Raw genomic sequence first — 12581 nt, forward strand, 5'->3', positions numbered from 1 at the left:
CTTATTTATAATATAAACATACTTATGTTCCTGATTTATATATATACAAAATGTGAAATCTTACAAAATTAGAATTCATTGCTCTTGACATTTCTGGAAAAAATTATTTATCTTGGATCCTTGATGCTAAAATCCATCTTGATACAATGAACCTGTGAGATATAATTAAAGAAAGAAATCAAGGGTCCCTGCAGGACCGTGCTAAGGTAATGATTTTCTTTCGGCACCATCTTCATGAAGAATTAAAAATTGAGTATCTAACGGTGAAAGATCCACTTATTTTGTGGAATGATTTAAGGGAGAGATATGAATACCAGAAAACTGTAATCCTCCCAAAAGCTCGTCATGATTGGATACACCTGAGGTTATAAGACTTCAAGAGTGTTAGTGAGTATAACTCTGCACTCTTTAAAATTATCTCACTATTGAAATTATGTGGTGAAAAAGTCACTGATGATGACTTGTTAGAGAAGACATATACTACTTTTCATGCATCGAATGTGCTTCTGCAGCAGCAGTGTCGAGAGCGAAAGTTTAAAAAATATTCTGAACTTATATCTTGTCTTCTATTAGCTGAGCAAAATAATGAGTTTTTGTTAAGAAATCACCAATCACGTCCTACTAGTTCTATATCATTCCCTGAAGTGAATGGTACTAGATTTACATCATTTCCAGAAGCAAATGGTGCATCTTTTCAAAGAAACCGAGGGCGTGGACGTGGTAGGAAAAACTATAGAAGTGGAGGTCCTAAAAGTGACCACATTAAAAAGGATAATAATATATATACACTGTACTACCAGAAGTGGTTCAACTCAGAGAATGACAAAAGTCTTCAAAACAAATTTTTAAAGAAAGATGAAGATGGATGCCATAGATGTAGTATGACTGGACATTGGTCTCGTGTCTGTCGTACAGCTAAGCACTTGGTTGACTTATAACAATCTTCTATAAAAGAAAAAACAAAAAAGTTTGAAATAAATTTTGCTGAACCATCATATACTTTAGATTCTATAGATGGAGAAGATGTAACAGCCCTCTAGAAATTCAATTGTGAAATTTTTATTATTTTTAGGAATCTCGTGAAGACTCCGTAAGTTTTCACGAATCCATTAATCGTATAGGTTTTAGTCTAACTACATAGTTAGTGTTATTATTTACTATGATATTAGATGTGTGTTTTTTTTATTATTGAAGATAGTTAGAAGTGTCAAAATTTATTATGGTTTGTACCATTAGACTCGGAGGGTCATTTAAGGTCTTATAGTGCAATAACACTTTTTCATATTTTCGGACGAAACGTCGGTTCAAAATTGTGGATATTATTGGATAAAAATATCTTAAGTTAATTTTTTGGTTATTATTGGATAAAAATATCTTAAACTAATTTCGTGGATATTATTGGGTAAAAAATATCTTGAGATGATTTTTGTAGATATTATCGGGTAAGAGAGTCCTACACTTAACTCTCACTCTAGATAAGAGAGACCTACACTCAACTCTCACTCCAGCCTCATCTCTTCCATATCTCATCCATAAGTATTTCCAGCCACCCCCCACGAAATTATCTTCATTTACACTTTCCATTAAAAGAATACCAAACACTCTCTCTCGGACAGCTTTTAGGAGTTCTTTTGCACACCCATTTCGAAGCTTTTACAAGTGTTTTATCATAAAGTCTCCTTCATATAAGTTGTTCCTTTTTTAGTCTAGTTTACGTAAATATCTTATTTGTCCCATTTGAATATCATTTGGTCAGTCAAATATTGTGTAAACTATAAAAAAGTCATTCTGAGAGATAAACTGAAGAATATGTTATAGTTTGGAGTTTTTGACCAAGCTAATGGATAGATATTGGTCTGAAAGTTTTATGAAATATTGTTAACATGTGTATATGATTATTGGTTGAGAATTTTTGCATGATTAAAGGTTTTGATGAAAGATTTTTTTAAATTTAGAAACTTAGAAACTGGAATAGGAAAAACAGTTCTGTTTTGAGAAAATTTAACTCTTTGGTGGTATAAACCTATTCTAAATGACTTTGATAATTTTATTGGAGGATCCTAAGCATCTTACATACATATTATATTATTATTTTGAATATATTTGATGTTAGTTTCAAAGATATGAAATTTTATGCAAAGAGATATTCGGATAGGCTAAAGTGTGGATGTTATTGGCTCAATTTATGTTTTGGTTAATGTTTAACCATGTGATCTTGAATTAGAAACTTATATATATTTTAGGACATCTTTTTAAACCATGTGATGGTTTGGTTTGAAGATCACATCTTTATAAGTCATAGATCAAAAGGTTAATAAAAACAAGTTAGAAATAAAAATCAATGGAAATAGCATATGAGAATTTCGGCCATATGGAGTTTTAATAGTTGTGATTAGTTTTAAATTTTTCTAAATTGATATTTGAGTTGAGGATAAAATTTACATGAGACATGTAAATTTTGGTGACTTTTGGAGTTAGTATGCAAAATCCTTAAGTTATGGGTAAAACGGTCATTTTCCTACATGTAGAGAGTAAAATGGAAATTTTACTCCTTAAGTTAGTATTTTACATATTTCAAATTATTAGTGATTTAGTGCTAACTTTTAGAATCACTAATTACAGTTCCTCGTGATCGCACTTGAGGTTTTATAAGAAACGGGAAGATCGAGGTAAGTTAGCTTTTAACTTACTAGCAGTCTACTGTGTATGTGTGCTAAGTAAAGGAACTACAATGTATGTATATATGTTATCATATATGTCATGCCATGCCAAGTCATCACGTAATTGTCTGTTATACAAAATTTATTCTATCATCAGTTTTTATCTGTTACATAATATATTCTGTCATGTATTGCTATACATTACAAGTATATCATGCTAAGTATGCCATTTATTACATGTATGTCAAGTCATATAATATTCACTGTTGCAAGTATGTCATGTTAAATATGTTATCTATTATATATTATGGTATGTTACGAAATGTTTCTATCTCAAGTTGTTCATGTATTTCAAGTTATGTTCAAGTCACGTTATGTTATGTCAGAGTTTCAGTCCTTTCGTATTCCAGTCACGTTTCATCTTGAGTTACATTCAGTTTTGTGGGGTCCACAACAACTATGACACACAAAGTATGGGGTCACAACAATTGTGACGCATACACTACATGAGATACAGCAATTGTGATACGTAGAATACATGGGACTACAACAATTGTGGAGTATATATTTAACTGCATTGTGACGCGTAGAATATATGGGGCCGCAACAACTGTGGAGTATGTATTTAACTGCATTATGAGGTGTAGAATACATAGGGCCACAACAACTGTGGAGTATGTATTTACACGTAGAATACATGGGGTCATAACAACTGTGGAGTATGTATTTAACTGCATTGTGATGTGTAGAATATATGGGGCCACAACAACTGTGGAGTATGTATTTACACGTAGAATACATGGGGCCACAACAATTGTGGAATATGTATTTAACTGCATTGTGATGTGTAGAATACATGGGGCCACAACAACTATGAAGTATATATTTACACGTAGAATACATGGGGCCACAACAACTGTTAAGTCAAGTTTCAGAACAAGTTCATGATAAGTCAAGTTTCAGATCAAGTTCATGTCAAGTTAAGTTCAGTTTACGTTTCAATTTAAGTTATGTCAATTATGCTATATACATGGGGCCACAACAACTGTGGAGTATGTATTTTTTATGTTAAGTCAAGTTTCAGAACAAGTTCATGTTAAGACAAGTTTCAGATCAAGTTCATGTCAAGTCAAGTTCAGTTCACATTTCAATTTAAGTTATGTCAATTATGATATGTTGTACGTCAAGTTATGCTTTAATTACTTATAAATTTGATTATACATTCATGTTTTTACTGTCATCCATGCATCATTAGCCTGTGTGGAAGTTGTTGTTAACTTACTAAGATTTGTAATCAAATCTTACTGTGATAGTCCCAACTATCATTCCTCCCGAATGGTAGATCTTGTTATAAGACCTGAAGGAGAATCAGGAACTGATCAACTAGACATAATTGACTAAGCGACGATGCGACGTCAATGTTAATATAGTAGTTAACGTAAATTACTACTTGTACGATGGAGTTGCATCTCCAGTACTTTTTAGATCATAAGCATTTTAAATTAGTGTTATGATCTTAGTTATTCAATGGGTCTTTATATATGAAGTATGTTTTAAGCATTTGAGATATTTTCAATTTGGTGCATAGTATTGCTAAAGAAAAATTTATCCGCTGCAAATATTGCATAATGTTAGATGCATGTTAGGAACATTGCATCTTATGTGTCATGAACGGGGGCAGGTAACCTTGTGTTGCATGTCTCGACGCCTCAAATGTCCATCCAATCCCAAACAAAAATTTGGGGGCATCACAGAAGATATTACAAACCTTGATGTTTCTGATTTCTTTGAAAATTCTAGTGGTAGAGTTGATCATTTGATTGGTGATGGAAGTGTTCATTTTAATTAATGTATTTCCTTTATCTTATTATAAAATATTTTTTTTTATATTTTGCAATGTTTTGTAGCAATGAAAGTTTTATATATTTTGTAGAATCATGAATCTTACTGATGAACTTTCTATCTCTGAGATGAATAATAGAGATGTATGTCTAGCTGACAGTGCTACAACTCACACGATTCTTAAGGATAAAAAATATTTTCAAAATCTAACATTGAGTAAAGCCTATGTTCATACCATTTATGGTTCATCGAATCTAATTGAAGGTTCCAAAAGAGCTTATATTATGTTGCCTAATGGCACCAAATTTTGTAGATGATGCTCTATTTTCTTCACGATCCATAAGAAATTTACTGAGTTTTAAGGATATACGTCGTAATAGTTGTCATATTGAAACTACTGACGAAGACAATAAAGAGCATCTTCTCATTACTAAAACAATTTCGAGCCATAAGCTCGTATTAGAAAAACTGTCTGCTCTCTCATCTGGATTGTATTATACAGAAATGAGAACAATTGAATCACATATTGTAATGCACCAGAAGTGCATTGATCCCAAAATATTTATGACTTGGCATAATCTTCTTGGACATCCAGGATCAATAATGATGCGACGAATAATTGATAATTCGTATGGGAATACCCTAAAGAATCAGAAAATTATCTTACCCAATGAATATCCATGCTCTGCATGTTCTCAAGGTAAATTGATTATCAAACCATCTATCTCAAAAGTTATTTTTGAATCTTTATCATTTTTATAAAGGATTCATGGGGATATATGTGGGCCTATTCAACCATCAAGTGGACCGTTCAGATACTTTATGGTTTTAATTGATGCATCAAGTTGATGGTCACATGTTTGTCTACTTTCCACTAGAAATATTGCATTTGCTAAACTTCTTGCCCAAATAATTAAGCTACGAATACAATTCCTTGACTATCCAATTAAAACTATTCGATAGAATAATGCAGGAGAATTTACATCTCAAACTTTTGATAATTATTGCATGTCAATAGGAATAGATGTTGAACATCTAGTTGTCCACACACACACTTAAAATGGTTTAGCTGAATCATTAATTAAAAGGCTTCAGCTAATCGCTAGACCTTTACTCATGAAATCAAAACTTCATATTTCTGCCTGGGGACATGCTATACTTCATGAAACATCGTTGATTCGAGTTAGGCCATCAACATATCACAAATATTCACCATTACAGCTTGCATTTGGTCAGCAACCAAATATTTCTCATCTTCGTATTTTTGGATATACAGTATATGTTCCAATTGCACCTCCATGACGTATAAAGATGGGCCCCCAACGTAGACTTGGGATATATGTTGGGTTTGATTCTCCATCTATTATTAGATACCTTGAGTCTCTTACATGGAATATGTTTAAGGCACGTTTTGAGGATTGTCATTTTGACGAATCCATTTTTCTAACATTGGGTAATGAGAAGTCGGTGCCTGAAGCATGACAGGAAATTATTTGGAAAAATAAAACTCTTTCCCAATTTGATCCTCATACAAAAGAATGTAAACTAGAGGTTCAAAAGATTATTCATTTGCAGAATGTTGCAAACCAATTATCGGATATATTTACTGACACTAAAGGTGTGGTAAAATCATATATTTCTGCTGTTAATGTTCCAGCAAGAATTGCAGTCCCTGAAGGACAAGTTGTCAAAACAGCAATATGTGAGTTTAAGATACGCCTGAGGCGTGGACGGCCTATTGGTACTAAGGACAAAATTCCTCGGAAGAGAAAAATAAAAAATGAATTTGGTACTCCTGAAGAGTCCATACCCACAACACAGACCATAAGAGTAATTGATGCTCTTGAAGAGACTAAATCTCCTTAAAAAGAACCTCCTGAAGAGATATTTAATGAAATGTCTTCCCTTGAAGAGGGACAGGTACCTGAAAATAACGAGATCTCAATACATTTCATGAGTACTGGAAAAATTTTGAACAGAAATAAAACTATTGTCGACAACATATTTTCATATAAAATGACCCTTGACATTACCAGAAGTAATGAAAAAATTGAGCCAAGAACTGTCGAAGAATGTCGACGTAGAAATGACTAGCCAAAATGGAAATCAGCTATTGAAACTGAATTAAACTCACTAGCAAAGCGAGAGGTCTTTGGACCAATTGTACAAACACCAAAGGGTGTAATGCCTGTTGGATATAAATATGTATTTATACGTAAGCGTAATGAAAGTAATGAAATTGTGCGATATAAAGCACGACTTGTTGCACAAAGTTTCCTGCAGAAACCGGGGATTGATTATGAGGAAATATACTCTCCTGTTATGGATGCAATCATATTCAGATTTTTTATTAGTTTGGTAGTTATAAAAAGATTGGATATGCAGTTGATGGATGTGGTTACTACATATTTATATGGATCATTAGATCATGATATATATATATATATGAAAATCCCTGAAGGATATAAAATGTATGAAACTTCTAATCTGAGTACATCCAAAAATATGTATTCTATTAAATTTCAAAGATCTTTATATGTGTTAAAATAATCTGGACGCATGTGGTATAAATGTCTTAGCGAATATCTATTGAAAGAAGGATTTGAGAATAATCCAATATGCCATGTGTTTTTATTAAGAAATCATACTCCGGATTTGTTATTATTAATGCGGTTTATGTTGATGATCTAAATCTTGTTGGAACTCTTGAAGAGATCAAAAGAACCGCTACATATTTAAAGAATGAATTTGAAATGAAGGATCTTGGCAAAACGAAATTTTGTCTTGACCTGCAGCTCGAGCATTTGCAAAATGGAATTCTTATTCATCAGTCAAATTATACAGAGAAAGTCTTGAAACATTTTTACATGGACAAAACTCATCCCCTGAGTACTTCAATGGTTGTTCGATCACTTGATGTACAGAATGATCTATTTCGTCCTTGTGAAGACAATGAAAAATTTCTTGGTCCCGAAATACCTTATCTAAGTGCAATTGGAGCCTTGATATATCTTGCAAATTGCACTCGACCTGATATTGCGTTTTTAGTTAATTTACTTGCAAGATATAGTTCCACACCAAGTCGAAGATATTGGAATGACATTAAACATGTCATTCGATACCTCCGAGGTACGGTTGATATGGGATTATTTTATCAACATGGTTCAAGTTTACAATTACTTGGATATGCGGATGCATGTTATCTTTTAGATCCACACAGAGGTAGATCTCAAACTGGATATGTATTTACTTATGGAAATTCTGTTATATCATGAAGATTTGTCAAGCAAACACTATCTGCTACCTCTTCAAATTACTCAGAGATCATTACAATTCATGAGGCAAGTCGAGAATGTATTAGGCTAAGATCAGTGATCCAACATATTCAAGAAAAGTGTGGCCTTTCAGTGATTAATGATAATCCAACAATTTTATACGAAGATAATGCTGCTTGTATTACTCAAATTAGAGGAGGATATATTAAAGGTAATAGAACTAAACATATTTCACGTAAATTCTTTTATACTCATGAACTTCAGGAGAAAGGTGAAATTAACGTCAAGCAGATACGATCAAGTGATAATCTGGCAGATTTATTCACAAAAGTATTACCAACTGTAACATTTAAGAAGATTGTGCGGAACATTGGAATGCGAAGATTTAAAGACCTATTATCATGCATTTTTCAGGAGGAGTAATGTCTTAAAGACTTGTGCTGATTGTACTCTTTTTCCTTCGCTAAAGTTTTATCCCACTGGATTTTCCTTTGCAAGGTTTTAATGAGGCAATCTTAAAGCATTTGGTGATATACATGAATATCGTACTCTTTTTCTTTTGCTATTGATTTTTTTTCCACTGAGTTTTTCCTTGGTAAGGTTTTAACGAGACATATTTTTTATGTATGATCATCCAAAGGGAGAGTGTTATATATGAACTTGTTTGTATGGCCATACATAGCCATTAATGAAGACCATTGAAGTCATTAATTAAGACCATTGAAGCCATTAATTAAGACCAATAAAACCATCAATTAAGACTTATCTTTAGTCTATAATTAAGACCATTGATGCATACCTACTCCTTTGTACTCTTATATATATGGATATCATTCACTTGTATATCATTAAATTTTACGTTGAAGAATAATTCTTTCTCTTATAATATTCTTTCTATCTTATTATATATATATTTTTTTAAGTTTCATAACAGATTTGATATTATTATTATTATATTATTCCTCTCACGCGTGGAGATGACTTGACTCTTGGAAAAAAAGGGAAAAAAGAAAAGGTTGGAGGGGGGTCGTAAGACTCGTAACGTGAAGTGTGAACGTGGGCCATTTTGATTTGGGGGCCGACGCGCCCTTCTAAGTTCTCAGCACGTTGTTTGTCCGTATCCATTATAATCCCCCTCCAACTCCAAACTGGTCCTCACGAGAAAGCAAAATACCTCCTATTCCTAATCACGACCCCTTTTCTTGTGAGGCAGAGATACTGCCCAATTTGATATCCCCCTCTACTCTTTCCCCGACAAGTTTCAGTAGCAACGCAGAAGTTTAGAGGGGAAACCAAGAAGCGAGAGAGAGGGTTTTGGGTGGACTGATGTCGGGCGGAGGGTCATCGGGGAGGTTGCCGACGTGGAAAGAGAGGGAGAACAACAAGAGGAGGGAGAGGAGGAGAAGAGCCATTGCTGCGAAGATATATGCTGGTCTCAGAGCTGAGGGTAACTATAAGCTGCCCAAACACTGCGACAACAACGAGGTCTTGAAGGCTCTCTGTGGCGAGGCCGGTTGGCTTGTTGAAGACGATGGCACCACTTATCGCAAGGTTCCGTTTTCGCAGTTTTCCCTTTTTGTTTTATGCCTTATTCTCTGTGTTGGACACACTTCGGGTTTTTCGTTTCAGTCATTGATTTTAGTCGATTTATTTATTTCCCGTATTTACTCGTCTTTAAACTAGCCTTTTGGAGTTTCTGGGACATATCAATCAGGTGTTATTATCTGGGTTTCTTCTTTCCTATTCAAAGATCCACACAGTGCATCTAACAATCAGGTGTTAGTATCTGATTAGATTTTAATTTCGATAGGTTAGTTGAATAATTTTGTTTGTTTTCCAAAAAAAAAATGGTCTTTTATTTTCTTAGATAAAAAGGAACATCCGGATCATGGAAACCGCCCAAATATTGGTTCGAAAGCACAATAACAAGACATTTGCGGATAATATCTGAAGTGCGACATGTTATGCATGTAATGTATGCTATGATCCAGACGGCAAGGAAAAAAACATTTGCGGAGGGATCGTCTAAATTAAGAAATAAGGTCTGTATGGCAATTTGAGTTTCAAATGGATGGATTTTATTGCTTCTGAAGAAAAATTAATTACAGTTTCAAAGCGGGAGGAGGACTTTGCTATCCTGTGCCTTTCTTGGAATTGGAATCCCAAAGAAGAAATTTGAAAGGGTTAAGAGTCATATTATCATCCGTGATGCATTCATTTGCGAAAGATACTTATTAATTATTATGTCTATATAAAATGTAAACAATTAAAAAAAAAAAAACTACTTTAAATTGTAGGAGTTTTTTTTTTTTTTTGAATTTGCCATACTACAATACATACTTTTCGTAACTCACTTCTTCTCCACGCAATTCCCTCTATTCCCTAGCCTGTGGTTTCTTTGTGTAGCATGTAGGCCACCCGTGGTAACTAGATCTATGGTCTCTTCCTCTCCATTTCTTTTGTGCAAAGAGAGGATGTCCTGTTGGGGATTATAAGTCATAAGTTCACTCCACCCTTTAGGGAGGGAGAGGATATGCTGAATGAGCTATAGCTCAACCGGTCATAAGTTTTTTGGATGTTTCTAATAATACCTCCAAAAGTCATGGCAACCCTGTTTTTTTATTTTGCCTGCAAGTGCACCTCGGTTAATTAATTCAAGGGGAAGCTCCCTCAGTCAAATGTCCCCTAGCAATTGTTTGCACTCAAAAGGATTTGAGCCTTAGACCTGGAGGGAGCATACCACCAAGACTAAGGTCTTTACCACTTGAGCCAACCCTAAGGATTTCTTTTTATACACGTCTGCTTTATCTGAAGTCTACCTCTAAATCTAAAGTCTGCTTTATATATTCACATGTTATATGGCATAATGGATTGGCTTCATTTTAGAACATGTTTGATTCATTACTTCTGAGTTTTCTTTGTCAGCTGTTTTACAAGTAGATTTTCATTCCTTGCCATATGCTGCAATTTACTCGAATCATTGTCTCAAAGATTTATGTACATTATTGTGTTGTAAATATGCCTTAACAGTTCCTGCTTTGACTGGTAGGTGGATTTTTGATTTGCTTTTTTTTGTACATTGTCCTGGGAGTCCCATTTATTCAACTTAGGGTGTTTTTTTTGGCGCGGTGGGTGGCGGGACACAAAAAGCCATGAAAATTGAAACTATTTGCTGCTTAGCAATTGGTGAACATTTTAGATTGATATAATCTCATCTTGTGCCTAACATTACTTTCCCATACAGGGATGCAAGCCACCCCCAGCTGAGATTGCAGGCACTTCAATTAACCTCAGTGCAAGTTCCTCTCTTCAACCAAGCCCACAATCCTCAAATTTTGCAAGTCCTATACCATCCTATCACGCCAGCCCTTCATCATCCTCATTTCCAAGCCCTACACGCTTTGATGCAGACCCCTCCTCTTACCTTCTGCCATTTCTCTGCAACATTACCTCCATTCCTACAAATCTCCCAACTCTTAGAATATCTAACAGTGCTCCTGTAACCCCACCTCTTTCATCACCAACCTCTAAAGGCTCAAAGCGGAAACCTGACTGGGAATCTCTTTTCAATGGCTCCCAAAACTCATTTCGCCACCCTCTCTTTGCTGCCTCTGCCCCTGCAAGCCCCACACGACGCCACCATATGACACCTGCCACAATACCAGAGTGTGATGAATCTGATGCTTCCACAGTTGACTCGGGTTGCGGGGTCAGTCTCCAGAAAGTTGCACATCTAGCAGCTCCTCCTTCACCAACGTTTAATTTGATGAAACCAGTGGCCCAGCAGGGTTTCCTCCGAGATGTTGATGGGCATGGAGGCCTAGACTGGGGGGCTGCAGCACAGAGAGGGAGAGGCGCAGAATTTGAGTTTGAGAGTGGCAACGTGAAGCCATGGGAGGGCGAGAGAATTCATGAAGTAGGAGCAGAAGATCTGGAGCTTACACTAGGGAGTGGGAAAGGCTGTTGTTAAGCATCCAGATGATGATCAGGGATGAGGATGTTATTAGGGAGGAAAGATTTCAGCTTGCGTGTTGGCTTAGTTGTGCATTCTCATCTATACGTGGTTTTTTAGCCGTGCTCTGTGTAGCATTTCTTGGGGTCTCGTGTGAATTCTGCCACTGTAGGAAGACTTGAATTTGAAATTGATGCATCCTGTTTTTTCTGTGTACAGTTCTCTTTCTGTAGGAGCCATTAGAGGATTGGAAACCGATTAACTATTTATGAAAATATCGAATTGAAGGAAAGTGTTCCTAGTTATCTTTGTGCGGTGAGGAAGGCTCTGGCGGGTGAATGTAGAGGTCATGTTCTTCTCCCCGTTGATTATGTCTAGCTTCTTACTCAATTCTTCGTTTATTACGGTAGTGACTTGAATTGTAACTACGGTGGTCCTAGAATTGTGTTCTTTATTACTGGTACATACTTGAAAAGATTACACAAACTAAACCTATAAACTGACGTGACTTTATGAAATCTATTAGATTTATTTTATAATAAAATTAATTTTATAATTTAACATATTACATTAAGTTATATCAATTTATGAATTTACTTTTGCATAATCCCTTTATAGTTAAAATATTTTCTTATATATATATATATAAGCAATAAAACAAAGGGGCAAAACCACTTGAAGATTGTCTTCATCCATTCTTCTCCGTTTTGGTATTTGTGGTGAGAAACCAAACCTTACTTTAGCGAAAACAAATTAAAAGAAGAGGAATGCTATATATCATTCCACACCACACTTTATATATTAAAATATTATTTTTTATTTTTATTATTTTTTATTTTATTTTATTTTTAT

At 34.7% G+C, this 12581-nt stretch overlaps 1 protein-coding gene across 1 annotated transcript; it reads left to right on the top strand.

The window, feature by feature from the left end:
- The first annotated feature begins 8902 nt into the window (after window positions 1-8902).
- LOC122296853 (BES1/BZR1 homolog protein 2-like) lies at window positions 8903-12034 on the top strand. The gene is made up of 2 exons (XM_043106653.1): window positions 8903-9328; window positions 11022-12034. The coding sequence occupies exons 1-2, from the start codon at window positions 9104-9106 to the stop codon at window positions 11745-11747; spliced, it is 951 nt and encodes a 316-aa protein (XP_042962587.1). The 5' UTR covers window positions 8903-9103; the 3' UTR covers window positions 11748-12034.
- The last annotated feature ends 547 nt before the right edge of the window (window positions 12035-12581 follow it).

This window comes from Carya illinoinensis, chromosome 2 (genome assembly GCF_018687715.1).
Source record: "Carya illinoinensis cultivar Pawnee chromosome 2, C.illinoinensisPawnee_v1, whole genome shotgun sequence".
Taxonomy (NCBI): domain Eukaryota; kingdom Viridiplantae; phylum Streptophyta; class Magnoliopsida; order Fagales; family Juglandaceae; genus Carya; species Carya illinoinensis.